The sequence below is a fragment of the Rattus norvegicus genome, chromosome 6 (genome assembly GCF_021556685.1).
Source record: "Rattus norvegicus strain SHRSP/BbbUtx chromosome 6, alternate assembly SHRSP_T2T, whole genome shotgun sequence".
Classification (NCBI taxonomy): Eukaryota; Metazoa; Chordata; class Mammalia; order Rodentia; family Muridae; genus Rattus; species Rattus norvegicus.
The window spans coordinates 129,434,346-129,455,260 of NC_141539.1; the positions used below are offsets into that span (position 1 = coordinate 129,434,346).

Here is a 20,915-nt window from a genome sequence, read left to right on the forward strand (position 1 = left end):
AAAATACTAGGGAAAAAACTGTACAGGAATCAAGTATCTACCATGGCCCTAGAAATGACAGAGCCTTCTAAGCAGAGTGAATCTAGAAGCTACCAAGATACAATGCAGAATCTTATTCCACAAACATGAGGAGTTCACCACAGGAAAAAAACCAATGACCATTAATAAAGTCCAGAGACCAGTGACACCTTGGAGAAAATGTTCATACCGAGTAGCAGGAACCAAGGACTCACCTGGACTAGTTTACTCAAAGTCGTATAGTTAAAAAAAAAAAAAAAAAAAAAAAAAAAAAAAAAAAGACCATCTGTCTCAGAGACCCAAGAAAGACTTGAGCTCATGGAGAGGGGTTGGGGGTGTGGATCTCGGGATTTACCAGTGATCTATGAAGGAGATACAAAGTAACACTGATAGCACTGTCTTCCCAGTCCTTCTGCCCTCAGCCTGGCTCAAATCAATGACTGACCCGTGGCTGAGCACCAAGCCTAGCCAACAATGCCCCCTTCAGGATCCCATCCATGGCTTCTCAGGAACTTGATGAGGAGGGATATGGCAGTTTGGAGCCCTGCAGGAGCTTCTCTTGGACCATTAAGTTTAACACTTAAAAGTCAGAGATAAAGCTGGTTGGGAGGCTGAAGCAGGAGGATTACTGTAAGTGTGTTACACAGCAAGGTCTTGTCTGAAACACACACACACACACACACACACACACACACACACACACACACACATCGGATGTGGCTTCCTAACCAGCAATGAAGAAATGATCAAGGAAAAAAGAGGTTCATCTGTCCAAAAAATCCAAAAGCACTCACTCGGTAGCCAGGTTGATGGATGGGATGCTGCCCAGACATCCATGTCCATGCAGTATTCCTGATGGATTGTTTCCTGAAAACACACATATGCACATGCGCACACACTCAGAGAGAGGAGAAGCTGAGGCCGGGCTCCTGGAGTTGGAGGCTACCTATAAAGACAGGCACTGGAAAAGAGAGGAGGGTTCTCAGTGCTCCAGTAAGTTTCTATATGGACTGAATTTTTACAGGGCATAGGCAACTAGCTCCAGTCCAAAGCCAGGACGCAAATCAGCATGAAACTGAATGTACACCTGTGCTCTGATGTGGGATGGAGTTAAAGACCTACCTGGGTGTGGAAATGGCTCCTTGGCCCCTTGCTGCTTTCACTCAGGAGCCCTCCTCAGTGAACAACATGGCTCTAATGTCCAGTATTGGATACAATGAAGCTGTAAATGCAGACCTCATTGCTGTTGGTCTGATCCAGTGATATCTTTGTCTTAGAGAGGACACTCAGAACAAATGTGTGGGAGGAAAAAAAGCCATGGGTAGGCTCCTGTTAGTGGACTCCGTCCTATTAAAGCCCTACCAATAGGCTGGGGTGGGGTGGGTATATTGTCTCCACTCATGACTTCTTTTATACCTACTCCCACCCCAGCTTCTTTAAACTCTACCTAGATACTCCTCATGGGTCCCCCTTTGGAAATGACTTCTGGGCTATGTTCTTTAAAATCTTTATGAACTTGACTTCAGACCTATTCCATTCCTCCAAGAGAATTGGAACCAGGACTACCTGGGACAGCATTACCAATGCCACTGGGGGCCTGCCACTGAGCCAGGCTGCATAAGCATAATGTATCCCACAGTATTCTCGGCTGTACCAAGGAGCAGACCCAGTATACAGATATGGAAACTGAGGCCAGGAAAGAACTAACTGTGCTAACTGTGGAGATGCACGTGTCCTGCATGTCCTCACTCAGCCCCACACCAGTCCTGGTTCTTGTCACCGTCATCCAAATCGCTGCTGTGGCTGTGGCCTCCCGTGCTGGGAGTCACTGCAGGAAGAAAATTCAAGGTGGAATGAGAAGGTGAAAACCCTAGGGGTCCTCAGAATGATCTGGAATGGAGGCAGGGAAGGGCTGTGCTGAGGCAAAAAACAATGGTCAAGCATGAGGTGACCACACTCATGCAGGACCTTTGCCCCAGTGTTGATGAAAAGTAATGATGTTCCCAGGGGAGTGCCGTTCGCACAGTCCCAGGAGCAAATTCTTCTGAGGACCTGGGTCTCAGGCTCACTCTTGGCTGCCTATGTGCACCCTGGGGCCCAGAGTCTTCCATTCTGCAGGGCTCCTATACTCTTGGGAGCCAAAGTAGGTGCCATTCTGGGCCACTTGTCCTGTCACCCTAACATGTACATACCACAGCTAGCCAGTGTTCAGGGCTCTTCCCGCCAGCATGGCTCTGCTGGCCTGGATTCCAGCCTCTTCTCACCCTCAGGCCTTGAGTTGAAGGACTACATCCTAGATAGGCCTTCAAATACCCCCTCAGCAACCTTCCACTTCTCCCAGAGCTCTGGGAAGACCAGCAGCAGTCTGTGCACGCTGAGCTTCCCCATCTCATAGCGGCAAGTCGCCATCACAGTCTGATAGGGATGTGCCCTGTGCGGTACCAAGCCCCTTGCCATGCCTCCTTGGAATACTCCTGCTTTACCTAATGTCCCCTTTCTCGCCGGCACGGAACAGGGAGAGGGCTCCAGCAAGCCGAGGCCTTCGGGGCTGCGGTTTGCTTTTATTTGTTTGTTTTGTTTCCTTCAAGAACCAGACTATTTTCACATAGCTCTGGCCCCTCAGATGTTCTATCCTGAGCCTATAAAAAGGATTCCTCCCTGCAAATATTCCACAAGCAAAAAAAAAAAAAAAAAAAAAATGGACTGCTACCAACATCTTACTCTGCCGTATCACATCCAATTCATCTGAGGACTCCGCTCATCCTTCCCTCTCCAGGGAAAATAATGGGGGGAAAGTTGGTTTGGGCTTCCAAGATCTCTCTGTAATCTGCCCTAGAGAGAACAAAGGGGCTTGAGTTATTAACTCTGTGTTAGACTCGAAGCAAGCATGTCTCTTAGAGATTAAATGGCTTGCCTGTGTCACTGCGCTGGAGGGGCTTCGGGAAACACGGCCAAGTTGCCCACTCTGTCTCTAGATACCCAGCTCTCCCCCACCACTCTGTCCTGTCCTGCCTGCAAAAACACTTTTACTGCCGTCTGTCGACAGCAGAGTAATTCAGACCAAATGCAAACCAACCCCTCAGGACCTAGAAAATAGAGACGGCTTCAACAATTTATCTGAATAGGTTCGAAATGATTGAAAATCGTCGGTATCCACGGAGGACCCAAACCAAAAAAAAAAAAAAAAAAAAAGCAAGCCAGCCTGAGAGCAATCATCCTGGCAATAGATGTGCTTCTAGAGAAGATGACCATGAAGGGACAGCCACCAGATCTCTTGATTTTTGCTCCGGAAGCTGGTGTTCTTTCTGAGTCCTCGCTATCTTTCTGGCTCAGAGATGAGGAAGGCATTGGGACGAACCCAGCATCCTTGTAGCCAATCAGACCTTGCTTTTAAAAAAAAAAATCCATTCTGTGTGGTCAGTTGCCTGGTGGTCACTCCCATCCCTAGTGGATACTGGTCACGATCCAAATGACCCCTCTACTTGGAAGCCTTCAGCTCCGCAGGGCCTGGAGAACATTGCCAGTGTAGAATAGAAAGGCCTTCCCCTTAAGCACTGGTTGAGACTGTGGTCAGTGGGAAACCTGAGTGTGACAGAGATGCCCCCTCAGGACTTCCGAAAAGACCAGGTTATCTGGGCAGGCTGGTGACCTTCTGGGTAGACACAGAGGTCTTAACTTCCATTCAAAAGAAAAAGAAAGACAGCAGGACCCACGGTGGATATCCAAGTTTCTTTTTTTACCGATAGAGTAAGAAATGATGTAGGAGGGAAACAACTGCTCTCAAAGGGTTTCACAACATCTCTGTTCTCTACCTTTGAGCTCTGCATCAATTACAGAACCAACAGGGCTGGGATGTAGCTCAGCTAGTAGTTTGTCTAGTACGTAGGAATCCCTGGGTTTAATCTCCAGCACGGCACAAATTAAGTGTTCTGATAACCTGCCTATAACCCCAGAATTCAGGAGGTAGAAGCAGGAGGATCAGGGGTTCAAGGTCATCCTCAACTAGTTCAACTAGAGCAAGCCCAAGGCCAGCCTGAGCAACAGGCTCTCACCTCAAAACAAAAAAAACAAAAACAACAACAAAAAAAAAAAACAGTAAAGGAACAAACCCTTGACACTGCTCACCAGCCAAGGACAAAGAGGACTGAGATTAATGACACATACAGGCTTGCTCCGTAATGGTGTGACAGCAGACCTGCATAGCAATGTTCAGAAGAGGCCTACAAAGACTCCGGTGAACTGTCTATGGGTCACAGAAACTGTGGTAGCATTATTGATTTATAAAACTGGAAAAAGCACACGAGAAACCCAGCATCGGGTGGGTTAAGTCTGCAAAGTTGTCAGCCCCATTGACAAGGCCCAGACTACTGAGAAAGGAACGCATTCCCCAAGACTCCAGGGGTAAAACCTAGAATGCTTATGTGGTTATACTTGGAGGTAGAACCTTTAAGAAGATAAAGATATTTCCTTTAAAAAATATTTATTATTATTATTATTACTATTATTACTATTATTATTATTATATTTGTTGTTTGTTTTTTTGAGACAGGGTTTCTCTGTGTAGTCCTGGTTGTCCTGGAACTTGCTCTGTGGACCACGCTGGCCTTGAACTCAGAACGCCTGCCTCTGCCTCTGCCTCCACCTCCCAAGTATTGGGATTAAAGGCATGTAAACCATACATAGCTAATTTTCTATTTTTTATTTGCAATGTTGGTGATGAACCCGGGGCCTTACACACGCTATGGGCAAATGCTCTACCAGTGAGCTATATCCACAGACCTTGGTGTTTTGAAACAGGGTCCCACGATGTAGCTCAGGCCTGCCTTCAACTCTATGCATCTTTGAGCTCATGATCCTCCTGCCTCAGTCTTCTATGCACTAGAGTTACAGCTGTGTGCTACCGCACCCTAATGGGACTGGTTTCATTAAACCAGGAGGAGCTACCAAGGGGCTGGGGAGATGGTTCTGTGAGTAAATGCTTGCTGGGCAAAAGGGAGCCTGAGTCCTAAACCCAGGTAAGAGCTAGACATAACAGTACAAACCTGTTAACTTCAGAGCGGAAGGTTATAGACAGAAAGATCTCAGGAGCTCACTGACCATCCCAGGGAGCTTCTAGTTCAGTAAGAGAAAAAGGTACAAAAGAGAGGGGCTGGGGAGGGAGGGTTGTCTAGAAAGGCAACACGCCAGCATCTGGAACAACTTCTGACACACAGTAGGCACTTTAATATTTGTAGAAGGTAGGAGGCTGATCTCATACAGTGTCTGAGTCTGTGCTCAGGCTATCTTTAACGTGCTGATACATTTACCATGGTTAGTGATCTGCGTTCACAAGGCCCCAGGTAATTTGCATGTGTTGCCGGAAATTATAACCTTAGAGTTTAACAACCCCATCGGAAGCGCAAAAACGGTTATAATTCTCCCCAGGAGGCTGAGGCTCGAAGGTCACACAGCTCTTTCCATGCCAAGCAGACGCTCCAGCCAGGTCTCCTGGCTGGCCCTTGCTAAGGGAAACACCCCATAGTACAGGAGCATGCTGGGATGTGAGTCCTTCCGATGGCTGGCCTTCCTTGACTGAAGACACCTTCCTTTATGCACGGTGGTGACAATAAGCATCTGCCTTGGGACTACGTGGAGATGCAGCTCAGAGTCAAAGCTCTTTCTAGCACGCACAACGGTCTGGGTTCGGTACTCCGCATCGGAAGCCAAACTGAAGAGCATGTGCAGATGTGAAGGTACAGCTCTGGAGGCTCCATCAGAGACAGTGACGCTGTCAAAGCAGCTAGGACACAAAACAAGGTGGGGCCGTGTCCACCAAACTCAGAGAGCAGAAGGTATTGGACATGAGCACACACAGGGAAATTATCCTAAAAGTCCCACTGTCAATCCTTCAAACTAAGGTAACCTACTTTTGCAGCATCCCTGAGCACTGCAGAAAACATTTCCCATATTTTAAATTTTTTGAAGTTTATTTTTCCTACATAAGGTCTTGCTCTGTAGCCCAAGTTGGCTTGAAAAAAAAAATGCACAACATAGCCCAGGCTGGCCCCCAATTCGTATGTGATTGTCCCTGCTCAGCTTCACTCCTGCTAGGATTACAGGTGTGAACCACATGATGCCTGTCTTATATTTTGTTTGTTGTTTGTTTGTTTGTTTGTGTCTACTTAAGTAGGCTGAGTGCGTTAGAGCAGATCTTTAATTCCAGTGCTTGAGAAACTAAGGTGGGAAAACAATCTTAGGCTAGCCTGGGCAATATAATAAGATCTGAGATCATTCCAGAATTTTCAATGAAATTTCAAGAAGTTTTTCTCCATTCACCCTTGTACCTTATTCCATGGAAGAAATGAGACAAACGCCAGGGAAAGTCTTCTATTGAGAAGGAAGGAAGAGATGGGGACCCGTTTCAGCCTTCACTATTACTGCATGTATTCAGCCAATACCTGGCACCACTGGTGGAAGGGGTGGGGGTAGGGAGAGGAGAGGATGGGGGTGGCAGGAAGGTGGGGAGCTCTTCACATGTTCCGTGTAAATTGACACTCAAGTAATCTGCAGCCCTGCTCACTTCAGTAGAAAGTGATTCACTTGGTTTCAGATTTAAATATTTATTCCCCCAACACAAAACAATGTTGAGCATGCATGTCCCCTAACATCCCAGCCATCTGGCCTTGGAGATGTTTGCAGATGAAAAGACCAGCTGGGATTCCAGTGAGCCTTCCTGGCAGAGGGGGATGTGCCCAACAGACACATTGGACCTCCCTGTTCAAGACGTGTGGTTTTCTTTTTCTGGTCCCATAGTTAGCACTTAAAGAGGGATTTCAAAGGAGGCTTCTTCCTACCCCATGTGGAAGGAAACATCCCTCTCTTGGCCTTATGAGGTGACGTCAGTGATTCGGGTGGGACAAGATTAAAGGGGCATTGTGAGATTCAGACCCATGCTGCCCCCAGGTTGTATGAGGCAACCCTTCCACTTGTGGCATACGCCTCCGGAGCCCATGGCACCTCAGGCTGGGGACAGAATTCTCTCTCAAGTCTCTCAAGGTGTCAATTGTCACCCAGCTGACAGGGGCCTGTAGCCACTGTGTTGAAGATGGACTGTGACCCTGTACCTGTAGTCACAACTGCTTAAACTGCTTAAAACTAGACAACTTGGTGTGTGTGTGTGTGTGTGTGTGTGTGTGTGTGTGTGTATCCATTCTAGCCCTCCAAAAGAAAAAAATTAAATCAAGTTCCCACACACCAGTTCTACACTTAGGAACATGCATCCTGCAGACGGCCTTTGGTTGAGTCAGCCTGGTAGGTTGGCAGGAAGACCAGAGCACTGCCCTGTATTACACCGCTGGCAATCAGCGAGGAAGTGACATGGATGCCTTAAAACTCTGCATCAAGGGGTTGGGGATTTAGCTCAGTGGTAGAGCGCTTGCCTAGGAAGCGCAAGGCCCTGGGTTCTGTCCCCAGCTCCAAAAAAAAAGAACCAAAAAAAAAAAAAAAAAAAAAAACCTCTGCATTGAGGCTAAAATTATCCCACTAATCAGAGCTTCTACATATCAGCTTCTGGTGTCTCCAGAGCAGAAGGGGGTTGCTGGAACAAACGCAGTAGACGCCATTAAAACAGACGGCTAGATGCGGTCAACAGACTCAGTGGACCTCAAATTAGAGAAGTTAAGTTCCAAGGGGAAGGACTATCATCGGAGAATGGGGAGAGTGGGTGAGGGACTCCCAATGCTTCCCAGGGCTGCACACATGGGACCAGATGGAGGCTGGCTTCGGGAATCTAAAACTTACCAGCCCACTTTCAGATGCTGTTCTAAGTCATAATTCACCACACTGGTTCTATGGGACACTCAGACCACAAAGACACATCTTTTATTTTCCCCAGATTTACAACCAACTCATGATAAGCAGAGGTCTTCCGCTTGGTCACATGACTCTAGGGACAGGCATCAGGGAAAAGCCTGATGTCTGTTCAGCAAGGGAGACGGCCGTACTACCAGGCAACCCAGATGTCCATTCCAGAATGTTCAGGGGTCTCTGCATTAGCCACTGGGGGTGTTTTCGGTTTTACTTTCCGAAAAACTTCAAGGTCATCTCACAAAATTTGGAAATCAAATCCAAACCCAAGGCAAATATTCCTCTACACTGTCCTGGAGCTCCGGGAAGAATGAGAGCTTTTGCGATCTAGCAGAGGCTTCTAAATCCACACCATCACAGTACAGGCTGTGTCCTATGGTCATGCCTAGGCTCCTACACCAACAACAATTAAAAACAAGGGGCGTTCCTTAATCTGCTTAAGTGGAGCACTGATCAGCTGGTCAGACAGTGTTTTCAAAGCCACGGGTAATGAACGAATGTGTCAGACGCTCAGCTGGGGCCCTTCCTCTCCCTCCAGTCTTCCCCTCTCCTCAAACCCATTCTGCAGGTGGGGAAGAAGGCTGTCAGACACAGCTTAACCTGCCTGGGTGAGGATGAGGACCCATTCTGATGGGAGCTTGAACCAGGGTGGCTTTAAAGTCCAGTCACAACAACTCTCTGGAAAATGACCTCTCTGTCACTTAGACCGCCTGGCCCCCAGCAGCTACCATGTAATGAAGTAAAACAAGAATCTGTTTCTATCTCATACATATATACACACACATGCAGACACATACATAAACATACATATATATTAAAATGCCATACCAGCGGGGCATGGTGGTTCACACATCTAGCCCTAGTTCTCAACAGGCTAAGGTGGAACTGTCACACTTAAAGGCCATTCTGTCCCCGGAAACACAAAACAAAGCCTCCGGGTTCAAAGTTCAAATGTCAATAAAACACAGGCTGATCAAAGAACTGTAATTAAAATACACTCTCCCCAAATACTGACTGCTTAATCAGGAGTAGTTTTCAAACTGCACCCCACCACCCCTCCGCCTCTGTCCAGGCAGCTACAAGGAATGACTACACATTCTCCAGGAAAAAAAGATAGAAATTTGTAGACGCCCCCAATCTTACCCGCTTCATATACACATATACCTCTCATCCCTCATCTCGAGGGAAGATGTGGGAGGTTGCTGAGATTGTGTGTGTGTGTGTGTGTGTGTGTGCGTGTGTGCGTGCGTGCGTGCATGAGCGCGCGCGCGTGTGTGTGTGTGTGTGTGTGTGTGTGTGTGTGTGTGTACACAAACACACTCGAGCATGGCTCAGGAGCCAGGGCCTGCTCTACCACTTACTGTTCCATGGTCCCAAGCCTCCAAATTCATCAGGTCTGGCCACACACATCTTTAACCGCAGCAGGACGGCCTAGTCTACAGGACGAGCTCCAACATAGCCAGGGATACAAAGTAAAACCCAGTCCAATCAATCAATGAATCAATCCATCAATCATAGAAAATGCTAGGCCGCCATTAGGGAAATGCTTATTCTTGTTCTTTACTGGACCGCCTGGCGCAGTACGCAAACTCCGATATCCCCCTGAAGTAGCTCCATTCACTCCCAGTCACTGCTGAGCTCTTGCTTAGGTTCCATCAGGAGCCAAACAAACAAGGCATCTTAGTTCATCGAAACTCAAGGACCAGGAGCTTTGCCGACCAACTGTGGTCCCCACAATAGCCCCTGACTTTAGCTCTGTTCTTCCATTTGCCCAGGTTTAAAATGGGCAGGACGCAGGGGTGTTAGACAGAAAGCTCTCAGGCAAGTCACTGGGCCCACATCTTACCCACCCATGCACAACTTGACTTTCCAACACTGCAGTTCAAAGTTCCACTACAGAAAATTCGCAGGCCCCAGTTCATGTTCTCTCTCTCTCTCTCTCTCTCTCTCCTCTCTCTCTCTCTCTCTCTTTCTCTCTCTGCCCTGTGACCCCATCTGGCCCTGCCTGACACTGACAGCCAGCTGCAACAGAGGTTTGAGTCCCACAGCTGCCTGGGGCATGCAGAAGGGAGGCCGGACTATAATTAGGCCAACCTTGCTGACTTTTCCCTCTTTTCTCCCGATGAGACGATGAGACGTTCATCACACTTACTTCCTGTGAGCTGGGCGAATGCTACAACACTTCACAGGCAACTCCAGGCATGGAGACTAGGGAAGGGGGGTGTGGGGTCTCTCACCACCTTGGGTTGGCCCTAAACCAAGCAATTCACACACCTCCAACTTACTGGCAACTTCTCACCAGGTGTTCTTGGGAGAGTCCCCTGATTTCCCCTCTCCCTAGCTCTAGCCACATAATCTCTTCCCAGACCAGAAAAAATGAAAATTCCCTTGTATAGCAAACTGGAGTGCAGGTCGTATGCAAGTAATGGAGGTGTACTATAAAAGAGAGAGCAGATCTCTGGGTAGAATGCTACATAGATGCCCCCTCAGGCTTCTCTCTATCCAACAGCACCCCCATCCAGTAACACAACTGTTACCAAGTGGGGTTGCTCAGCACTCCGTACCCTCTCACCCTGGAAGTCCGGCATCTAAAAAGAAGGTATATTTAAAAAGCCATTCTGAGACAGCATCTAGAACTGGCCAGCTTCTTGGGATGCTTTTCAAAGAAACTGTGGTTATCGGAAATGTCTCCAACTACAGACAAGATTCACTCGAGCAAAACCACCCCCTGTGCCCTTGGTTTCTTATGGGCTGCGTGATGTCAAAATATTTAACCTTTCAGAAACCTCTTCCCTTGTAAAACGTTGACAGTATGCCCCATCTCACAGAGTTCTTGGAGGATAAGACAAGGGAAGCAAGTTCTGAAGTATTAGTCCTGACATAAGAGTCATGTTATTTATTATTATTATTATTATTATTATTATTATTATTATTAAGTGGCCACATAATGTATTAGGTGCCACTCTGAATTAGCACCTGGAAACATTCACAGTCTTGGAAAGCAGATGCCATGTGTCTGTGCCTACTTTACAGCAATGCAGATCAACATCAGAGACAGTTCAAACTGAGGGAAAGTCTAGGTATGAATGACAGAGATCTTCCCCCGTAGGCAGATCTGTCCTCCGAACCCTTTCTTTTTCTGCAGAAAGCATTTAAGTGAGGATATTTATTTTAAAAGCAGCACCTGAAGCTGGTAGCGGCCTGTGAGCCCAGCAGAGGAGGTGAAGGCAGGGGGATTTGGCGTCCAAAGCCAGCCTGAGATCCCAGATTAAAGAAAAAGAGCTATATTAGGTGTTATTACATATTTTATGTCAATCCTGGGCTTAGTCACATTGGCTTTATAATCCTACAAACTGTGAGAGAGAGAAGAAAGTACTCCCCATAAATCACCGTGTTTTCTTCCTGCACTGTTCCTAGCCATAGTGTCTAGCCCTGAATAGACCTTGCTCCTAATATTCAAAATGGCACAGGGGAGAGCAGCCCCCCACCCCCCTCGCCACCCCCAGTTCCAGAGCCAAGGAGCGGGCTCAGGCTCTGGCTTCCTCCTAGATAAACACACTTAAGGTAGAACTAATTAAAAGTTTAACATATTAAAAACTTGTCACAGATGGCAGCCAGAGTGACCTCTCTGCTCCAGAGAAAAAAGTAAATTTATGACCAGTAGTAGATAGATAGGGTGTACTCCTTCCTTCAGGGGTGGATGGTGTCTAGTGTCAGGGCAGAGAACCCCCACTGAAAGAGTGAACCATTTCCAAGGGGCTCGTCTGGCAGGGAGTTCTGCAAGGCTCTAAGAAAGAAAGACCCACTCTGCCCTTCCCAACTTTTACCAAGCATAGGAGGAAAACCGAAAGGAACTAATATGGTCCAAAAAGTTAAGTCCCCAGCAGGTACTCTACCACACAGCTCTCAGTGGCACTCCGGTAGGGTGCAAGCACCAGGTCTGTGTAGTGGAAACAAACGCTCTAGGCTCAAAGGGAAAAAGGGGACAGCTCCCTGGGGAGGTGACAGCCAGAAAGAAAGCGCCAACAACCAGGAAAGCTATCATTCCAGCTGCCTTTTTTCCCCCCACAGGAATTCAATTCGTCCTTGGCCTTAGGTCTAGGGTGGGTTCGAGAGCGGAGGTCCTGAGTGAGTAACTGGGAAGGGACTCTGAGGAAGTGAGGAAGCTTCAAGGAAGGAAGGAATGATCGAAAGAAAAGGTGAAGCTGTAGAAAACCCGGCCCACACTCTCCACCCCTTCCAAAGACCCGCGATACCCAGTGCTACCAATTCCTACCTCCCCACCCCTACTTCGCCGCGTTTAGTTGCCTTCGGTGTTGCAACTAGACAGATTACTTTTCTAGGCCTCCACTGATGGCACTAGGGTAGGAAACACAACATGGCTGGTCTGCATCGCCATCACTTTATTGTACTGTCACCGTTAACTTAACTATAAATACTACGGTGGGGAACGCGGCTCACGCAGGCAGCCCGGGACGCGGGGCTGCGGTCCCCACGCGCCTGTCCCTGGCAGTCCCGGACCTTTACATTATTTACAGCTAGCTCCTCGTTGCTTCTTCGACCCCCTCCCGCAAGGCAGGGCGTGTGCAAGTAGCATCGACTGTCTGTGCAAGTCCTTGCGTCAGGCAAGCGCCCCGGCCGGCCCGCGGCCGTCAGCTGTCCGAGTCCAAATCGCTTTTACCTTCTTCTTCCCTCTTCTCTGGTGAGGCTTTCGAGGACGTCTTGTTCCACTTCTCAGCGTTTTCCGACTCCTCTGAGGAGGATCTCTTCTGTCGTCTCCATTTGGCTCGGCGGTTCTTAAACCAGACCTGTTGCGCGAGGGGGCAACCAAAGAGTAGTGACCAAAAGACTGCTGCCCACCGATGCCAGGGCACCGGATAACCCTACGCAGCCAGGGGACAGCATGACTGTGAAATCTCAGCCAGGCAGGGAGAAATCGCAAGCCATCGCTGCGCTCAGGGCCAACAAAATGAGAAACACCCTCCACGCTTCCTCAATTCCACTCCATTTCTTGGGCCTAAAGTGCCTTCGGGTAGCCTCCAGGCCACCACCTCTCGGATGCTCTTAGAGTGGCCACAGCCCCAAGGAGGACTGGGCAAAAAACTGAGTGCAGGGAAGGACCACTAGATACCCCCACCCCGGCCAACCCCCGCTGTGGCCCTTGCCTACCTCCACCTTCTCCTCCCGGAGGTGCACCTTCCGGGCCAGTTGCTCCCGAGTGCCCACGTCTGGGTACTTTGTCTCCTGGAAGAGGTTCTCCAGGGCTTCGAGCTGCTCGTCGGTGAAGATGGTGCGGTGCCGCCGCTTCCGTCGACAGTGCAGCTGGTTGAGCAGCTGCAGCTCAGTGCGCGACAGCGTGCCCACGTTCATATAGGGCAGCATCTGGTGCGGCACTGGAGACACCAGTACAGAACCGGGGCCCTCGTAGCCTGCGACAGAGGGAGGGACGACAGTCATCCATCCTCCCTTGGGCACCATAGGACAACTTGCTTGCTGCCCTCGCTAACTTAAAAATAAAAAAGTCTACACGGGGCGCTAGGTCTTTGGGGGAACACAAAGACTGAGACCAGGGATGCCTGGTCGTGGAAAAGTGTCCTCCTGCACACATCCAAAAGCCAATTCAGGCACTTTAGACTTAATCTCCCCGCGCCCTCACTTAATTCCCGCGCGCGTCTGGAGTCGCCAGGACACTTCAGGTGATTCGATTTCTTTAACTCTAGCCTCAAGTTTTCAGCAGACGTGTGCAAACTCCCATACCAGGTGACCAAAAACATAAATAAATAAAAAGTAAAAGATAATAAATAAATAGATAGATAGATGGGAGAAAAGGGAAGGCTTGCAAAGGGAGAAAGTTGGTGCCAGGTTAATAAAGCAGACACACCGCGCGTCCACGCCCTAGCAGCCACCGACTGCCGCGATGGCGAAGGCTGGCTCGCGCGCGTTCGCGACCCTACCTGGGGGCGTCGGGACGCAGGAACACTGCTGGGCGCCCAGCGGCGGCACAGCCCCGCAGCAGGCCGGGCCCACGGGCGCCGCCTGCACGTGCAGCTGCCCGTAGAAGTAGCTGTTGTAGCCCAGGCGGGAGCCGCCGACCGCGGCCGGGAGGCCCGCGCCTCCAGGGGCCACAGGACGCGGGTAGAAGGCGCCGTAGTCCGAGGAGGTGCCGCCGCCAGCGCCGTAGAGCGAGTCCCCGTGCAGAGCCGGAAAGACCACCGGAGCCGCGGCGCTGGGCGCCACCGGGAGCACCGCGTCTTTGCAGCGCGGCCGGGCGGCCAGGATGTTGTCGATGCTGAACATGCTGGCGGGCATCCCCGAGCCCCGCGCCGGGACCGGGGGGCGGCGGGGACGCGCCGAAGAAGAAGTCTCCAAGTGGTGTTGTTTGGGGTGGGGGTTGGGGGTTGTCCCACTCTGTGCTCCCGCGGGCGAGCAAACCGAAAGAGAGCGCGGGCGAGCGCGCAACTCGCGCCCCTCCCCGCCCCCTGCGTCCGAGCTCCCTCCTCCCGCCCTCTCCTCCCCTCGCCGCCGCCTAGCTGAACTCAACCCGCGGGTAGGACGCAGCTCCGACCGGCTCAACCTCTTGTTGGTTTTATACTGAGTCGACGTCATCCTGGATTTAGTTCCTGGTAATATGCAGATGACAAACAGAACCAGATTTGGTCCTTTTCTTTTCCTTTGGGTGGTGTGGAATGGGGGGGAGGGAGTGCGGGGGGCGCTTGCAGGGGAGGGGGGGAGATGCCAAGAGGAGGGGGGCCTCAGGGCCTGAAAAAGATTGTGGATTGAGAATTAATGAAATTAACCTAATCTTTTCCATTCGGCAGCCCCGGCGCGGCCCCGGCCTTGCTGGGCGGGCGGCCTAATTGCCCAGGTTAATCTTATTAATACTATTGTCCTGCCGCCGTTAACAACTCCGCCGCCGACCTCTCCGCCCCGACCCTTTTCTCTCTATTATGGGGTGCGATTTCCTATGGTTGTAGCTCAAATTCATTGTGGCTAATTTTACTTTAGAACTTTTTACTCCCTTTCGGAATCTGTTTGCTTTTAAGAAATGAGGGTGGCTGTGTCCTCCCTCAACTGAGACTGAAAATTCCCCCCACAGCCAACCCTCACCCCTCCCCCGTGAACTCGCTGCCTAATTTCACCCCCCACCCCGTCTCTTTCCCAAAATCTTTTGTTTTTGCAAAAGCCAATTTTTCTCAGAGCTAAAACGGTGAAAGAAGAAACACGGCCGGCTTCGTAAAAGTTGTCTCTTTTTTTTTCCTTAAAGCGGTCACTCTGGGTCTGAAACCACCCTGACTTTCCCTAGCTAACACATCAGTGAGGAGCAAATTCAGCCACTGTTTAAAATTCGCCACGGAGAGGAGCACTCTGAAGCGATGCTTCCAGAGGCTTCCCGCGTGGGTGCCGGTAGGTTCTGTGCCTTTCTGATTAGTATTCTGGGAGAAGGGGTGCGTTCCCCAAAATTGTTTTTGGGTTTTAATTCTCGTGGGGTCTACCGGGACTGCCTGTCTCCTTTCTCAACATATTGAGTGGCGTTCCTCTCTCAATCAGCGAGCTCCCCAAAAGGCCTCTAGCTATCTTTCCAGGCCCACTCTGGCCTCTGTGGGACCCCAGCGGCCTGGACCAGAGTCGGGCCACTGCGGGCGGCCCTGATGATTTGCGGGATTCTCCGTGAGGCACGGTCGAACCGTGGGAGGCGCAGCCAACCTAGATCTACGCGCAGGCGGCTGGGCGACCTCCGGGAAGGTAAACGATTCTCTGCGCAGAACGAAAGCAGAGGCCAGAAGTCGCGCGTCCCTGGTGCCAGTCCCGGAATTGCAGAGCAGTCCATCGTCCCGGCCGTCGCTCCAGCTGCTTCAGGCGAGACCTGGGTAGAGGACTCCCTGGAGGTCCAAGGCATTTGTGGAGATTCGTCTCTCACTGATAAGCTAAGATAGCTTCAACGCCGTCTTAAAGTCGTACAATAAATGCTAAGTCCTCCCGGCACAGGAGGAGACACCCCTCTTGTTATTGCTCTTCCTGGGTTAGAGAACCGTTGCGGTAAGTTTGGTGGTCCCTCCTGGACACAGAACTCCGGCCGTGTGGCAGTGCGTGGGAGCAGCCACCCGGAGCTTAGGAAAGCGCGCTTCTCCTAGGCCTCCACTCCTGGACCTCCGCGCCCTCCAGCCCACCCACGAATGGCCTAGGACACTTGGATTGCTTACTTTGCAAACTGGGGGTGGTAGTAAGGACTGAATAGAGACCAGTTTCAGTTTGGGAGGTAACAGGTTTTTGGTTTTGTTTTAAGAGAAACAAGTCTCTCAGGAGTGTGAACCATCCGTCAGAAAGGCTGAGCCTACCTAGAGAAGTACCTTTTTTTTTCCAGTACAAAGACTTTCACCGGGTTCCGGACATACCGGCTGCTCCACAGTTCTAAAAGGAGATAAATTGATGGGCAAGAACTAGAGGCTGCAGTTTCAGTGGTGACTTCGCTGTGTTCGTTTGTGTTGGTGGTGGTTGTGAGTGGGTAAGGCGCATGCAGGGGCAGGTCTCTTAGGACCTTTACTGGGGTGCCAGGCAGAAACAGGAGAGCCAAAGGGCCCCTGGGATAGATTCCCAGACCCCTGCAACTTCTGAAGGGGACTCAGATAGGTACTCAGCCACAGATCTGAAAGAGTAGGGGGGGTTGAAAAGATTAAAACAAACCCACGCCCACTCCTTCGTGTCTCTTGATGCTTAGTGATCGGTTTTAACAAGCCAGGGATTTCACTACACGGCTCGATTTCCCAAAGCCCCCTAGCTGTGTCAGGAACCCTAGAAGGAAAAAACTCCTCACCTGTAGCCAAGGGTGCCAGGGTTCAAGACCGAACATTGCCACCTGGCAAACTATCCCTCCTTTGGAGGCCTCGGGATTTTAAATAATCTAACCAAATCCGAGATTAATTGAATCCCTTAAAACCTTAGTATTTAATGAGTTAGTTTCTTTTCTTTTCATTGGGACAAAGGAGCGGGCTGGGCCCACTCCTGCCCTAAGGCAAAAGCAGGGTCTCTTCAGCTGGGTTCAAGATAAAGAAAAGTCACTCGGTCTTGGAGCTCTTTTCCTCGAAAACAAGACTTTCCCAGAAGGGAACCCGAGCCACATAACCGCTACACTCCGGGAGAGCTCACCCGTGGCGGGGCCTTCCTGGTACAATTGTCCCCTCAGCCCAAGGTTGTTCCACATTGTCCGCCGGGAGGCTGGCTCAGTGAAGGAAGTCAGGGGCCCAGATCCCTTGCTGTGCTTTCTCTGAGGAAACCCTCCAAGTGTCCCCAACGCACTAGGAACAATCTTGTCCTGAGTGGCCAGGCGCAATTGAAATAACAAATGCGAGGCACGCAAATTGTCCCCCTCCAGTTGCTAAGCGATTGTTTGTCGCCCCCGCACGCCCAGCTCAGCATGGGAGGACCGGCGAGTCCGGAGGCCGCCGGAGAGGCTTCGGTGAGAAATAAGTAAACACGCCGTTGATTTTCTCTATTATCACACAAACACGATTTCACACAAAGCAATCACCACGCAGAAGTCTATGAAAATGTGTTTGTTGGGGGACTCACTCGTCCCAGTAATAGCCCTCATTTTTAAGATATTAAAGAATGGATCAGTGGATTCCACACATACAGAAGGTGTATTTGTTGGTTGGCGGCTTTCGAAGACCAACCGCTCTTGTACCACCATCATCTCTGAGTTGATTCAGAGTGTAAATTAGATTGCTTTTCTAATTCAAAACATAGAGCCCAAGTTAGTAGTGTTCATCTGGCTATCTCTCAGAGGGCTGTCTCCCCACTATCCCTACACCCCAATCTCATAGCTCTTTTTTTTTTCTTTCTTGGGGAGGGGTGGACGGGGAACCGGTTGGAGGCCCCAACTCTTCAGGGTTTATTTTCTAAACACTCAATTTCTTGCCTGTACATGGAGCAATTTCTAATTGGACATCTTAGGTAGAGTTTTTAGATACGTGGTTTAGGTAGGAGTTTCTGAGCTATGTGCACAAAACACTGATGTACCCTTTTCAAAGGTATGTGGAATACTGTAAGGAAGACAGGAATTAGGGAAGATGGGGGAATTCCCACGGAAGCCAGAGGGCACCAAGACCTCCTACGGGTTTCACCAAGCAAATTGGTTTTGCTGTTTGCATTTTGGCTTTTTTTTTTTTTTTTTTTTTTTTTTTTTTTTTTTTTTTTGTCAGTGTCTCAAAAACAGTCTCCTGTCTCTGCTACTCCTTGGAGAATATCTGCAGGAGCTCCAAGTGACCTTCCTCTGGAGTTTGGAACTGTGCCGCCTTGAGCAGAGGGCTCAGAACTACCCTAATGCAGGGCACAACCAGCAAAACGTGGAGTCTTCGTCTTCCAATCCTAGGACAATAACTAGCTGGGGCGGGGGGTTGTTAGAAATTTTGCACGTTCGAAATAAAAGTGGCTGGTTAATCAAAATGTTAGGAAAGCGCCCCAGAATCCTGGGAGAGAAAAGGGTGTCCCCCTTTCCCAGGGCCTCGGAAAGAGAAAATAGCTTGGGCTATCCAGGTTGCAGAGCGCGGGCTTGGGCTTTCGGCAGAGTTATTTACCCAGAGCTTGTTTCAAAGTGACTTGCACCAAGGCTTTTGTAAATCACAGAATGCAAATGAGGATAATTTGTTCTTAAAGGAACTTTCTCTTGAAATGATTAGCGAAGTCAGTCATTTGAAAGAAGAGAGCAGCCAGCTCAGAGCTTCCCGAAGCCCCTAGCTAACCCATATCAGCTTCTAACGTTTTCATTCATGTAAACCTCATTAATGAAGATCTTTTATTTAAACGTCAAGGGGATTTGAAATTTCGAGTAAATTATGAAGCTTGTGTGTCTAGCCAAGTCATGGGTCAGATGCGTTTGTGAAAAACTGCTAAAAGAGCATATGGTTTTGAATTCTTCTACAATGACTAGTGTTTAAATAAATTGCTTGTACTGCTTAACTTCATGTGTAATTTTGACAGAAATTGGCCTATAGCCTTTTGATATGTAAACATTTCAGCCTTTTATGCAGTATAAAAAAGACACTTGCTTTTTAGGATCAGCTCCGGCAGTCACCCTGTAATTCAGAAAGCTGGCACCTACCATTACGTTCTTGCTGGATTTCGACTTTCAACTGGCAGCGTTGGGGAGGGAAAAAAAACTATATGAAAGAAAAGGGGGGAAAAAAGATATTTCAAAAGCAATGTCCATTTGCGATTAAAAGCTGCAGATGAGGTGAGAACGGGCCACTTACTATCTGAAAGGCATGGGCAAACCATAGTTATTAAAGAACATTTCTGTCAGTCTTCTTTAAGCCATCCCACCGGAGGGGACACTTAAGCAGGGCTCAGGAATGACTGCTGTGTTATTAAATGCTTGTCTTAGGACAGAGCCAGTCAGTCCAACATACAAATAGGTGTTAAAAAATCTAGGTATCATTTCAGGACCTTACCAGCTAAATGGCAACAGTGTCACAGAACCTATTAAAATGCAGAAATCAGTCTGGGGAGAGAATCATCCTAGGCGCACTAAATCTCAGGATGCAGATGACAAATCTGAGGTTTTCTTGGGTGGAGGCTGTTAGCGGAGGAGGCTTCCAAGTCCCCCGGGGGTACAATGCAGAGCTCCTTCTGTGGCTGCTGGGGCTTCTTGAAGCCACAAGTCTGAATAAACCCATTCGCTACTAATGTATCTCTCCCTCAATTTGGAATGGATTCCTCTATATCTAGGAAGGGAAAGACAGAACAGCCTGGGCAGCCTGAATGGGAACTAAGGCTGACTTACTTCCTGGGTGGACTCTGCTTTTCCTCAAGCTTGCGTTTCTCTGGGTGACACTGCCCTTTGGTAGAATTTTGGAAGAACGGGGGAAACACAGTTCAGAGACAAGGAAGAGCAGCTTCTTTGTGTGTTGTGGGTTACCCAAGGAAGCTGAGACACCCGTCCCCCCCACCCCAACTCCCCCTGGAAAGACCTTGCTGGCACGAATCTAATTAAGAAAAACTGCTTGGCTGGGGAAGACAGGGGGTGGTTCCTTTACCGTTGTTCTGTGTTGCATTCCAATCCAGCAACCGGGAAAGCAAAAGACACATTTTAAGACATAAAAAGAAGTTCAAGGCTGTTTTTGTTCTGTTGTGTTTTCTAAGCCTTGCTACACACCATTCTGTTTAACCTTTCCATCTATATTTAAATGAATGAAGGCTTAAAAAAAACATTGTTTCTTTTTTGCTGTCATTGAAATGTTCGTAAGAAAAACTATTGATCTGTCAATGGAATAGTTTTCAGTGGCTGGACTTGGATAGAGTTCGCCTCCCTTAACCTTTGTTTGGAATCAGTTTTCTGGGGAAAGTATGTATCTTGGGTGAAGACATCTAATACTTTTGAAAGATACTTTGTAGATACTTTGTGGGATTGACTTTTTTTCTTTTTCTTTTTCTTTTTTTTTTTTATTTTTTTGAAGAAAAGAATATTTTAAAATGAGCCTGAGAACAGTAAGTTTTGTGTGTTTGGGAGCCTTGAGGATAGTGAAGGCTTTGCTGTGTTCAGATTTTCAGAACGAGACTTTCTGAAATGGCCACTTGCTTTGACATTATCTTGCTATCTCATTTGAGATAAGGCCCCCGCCTAGCCAAGGCAGGCCTAAACTTGCTAAGTAGCATCTACTCCTCTTGCTTCCACCTCCCAAGTGCTGGGATTTGATGTGTGTGCTGCCTGCCATCCAGCCTCAGGTTTCAGCAGCTGGGCTGCTTCATCCACCCCAGGGCTTCTCCAGTGCCAGGGCTGCACTTTGCCCACTGAACTCCAGCTCTGGCCAGATTGTCACATCTGGTGATTGAGTTTACACCAATCATTGATACTCTTTCAATATCAAACTGAGAAAAACAAAAATCGAGGTCTCATCAGGAAGGAGATTCCAGCATCGCCCTGGGGCAGTATCTGCCACAGATTCTAGACCTCCTTCGAGGTGCATTTCGCAGGGCATTGTTGGACCCCTGGCTGCCTGTCTCCTTCCTAAAGGAACCAAGCCTTCAGAAGCAGATCCGGGCAGGGGTGGGACAGG

At 49.1% G+C, this 20,915-nt stretch overlaps 1 protein-coding gene and 1 long non-coding RNA gene across 2 annotated transcripts; one reads left to right on the forward strand and one right to left on the reverse strand.

The window, feature by feature from the left end:
• Nucleotides 1–12,240: 12,240 nt before the first annotated feature.
• Gsc (goosecoid homeobox) lies at nt 12,241–14,284 on the reverse strand. Its single transcript, NM_001191873.1, is given in 3 exon segments — nt 12,241–12,671; nt 13,033–13,292; nt 13,818–14,284. Coding segments are annotated over 3 exon segments (771 nt in total). The 5' UTR covers nt 14,173–14,284; the 3' UTR covers nt 12,241–12,515.
• A 100-nt stretch (nt 14,285–14,384) lies between these two features.
• LOC134479468 (uncharacterized) lies at nt 14,385–18,819 on the forward strand. Its single transcript, XR_015622549.1, has 3 exons — nt 14,385–14,486; nt 15,128–15,267; nt 15,412–18,819. It is a non-coding gene; the product is annotated as an uncharacterized LOC134479468 (long non-coding RNA).
• The last annotated feature ends 2,096 nt before the right edge of the window (nt 18,820–20,915 follow it).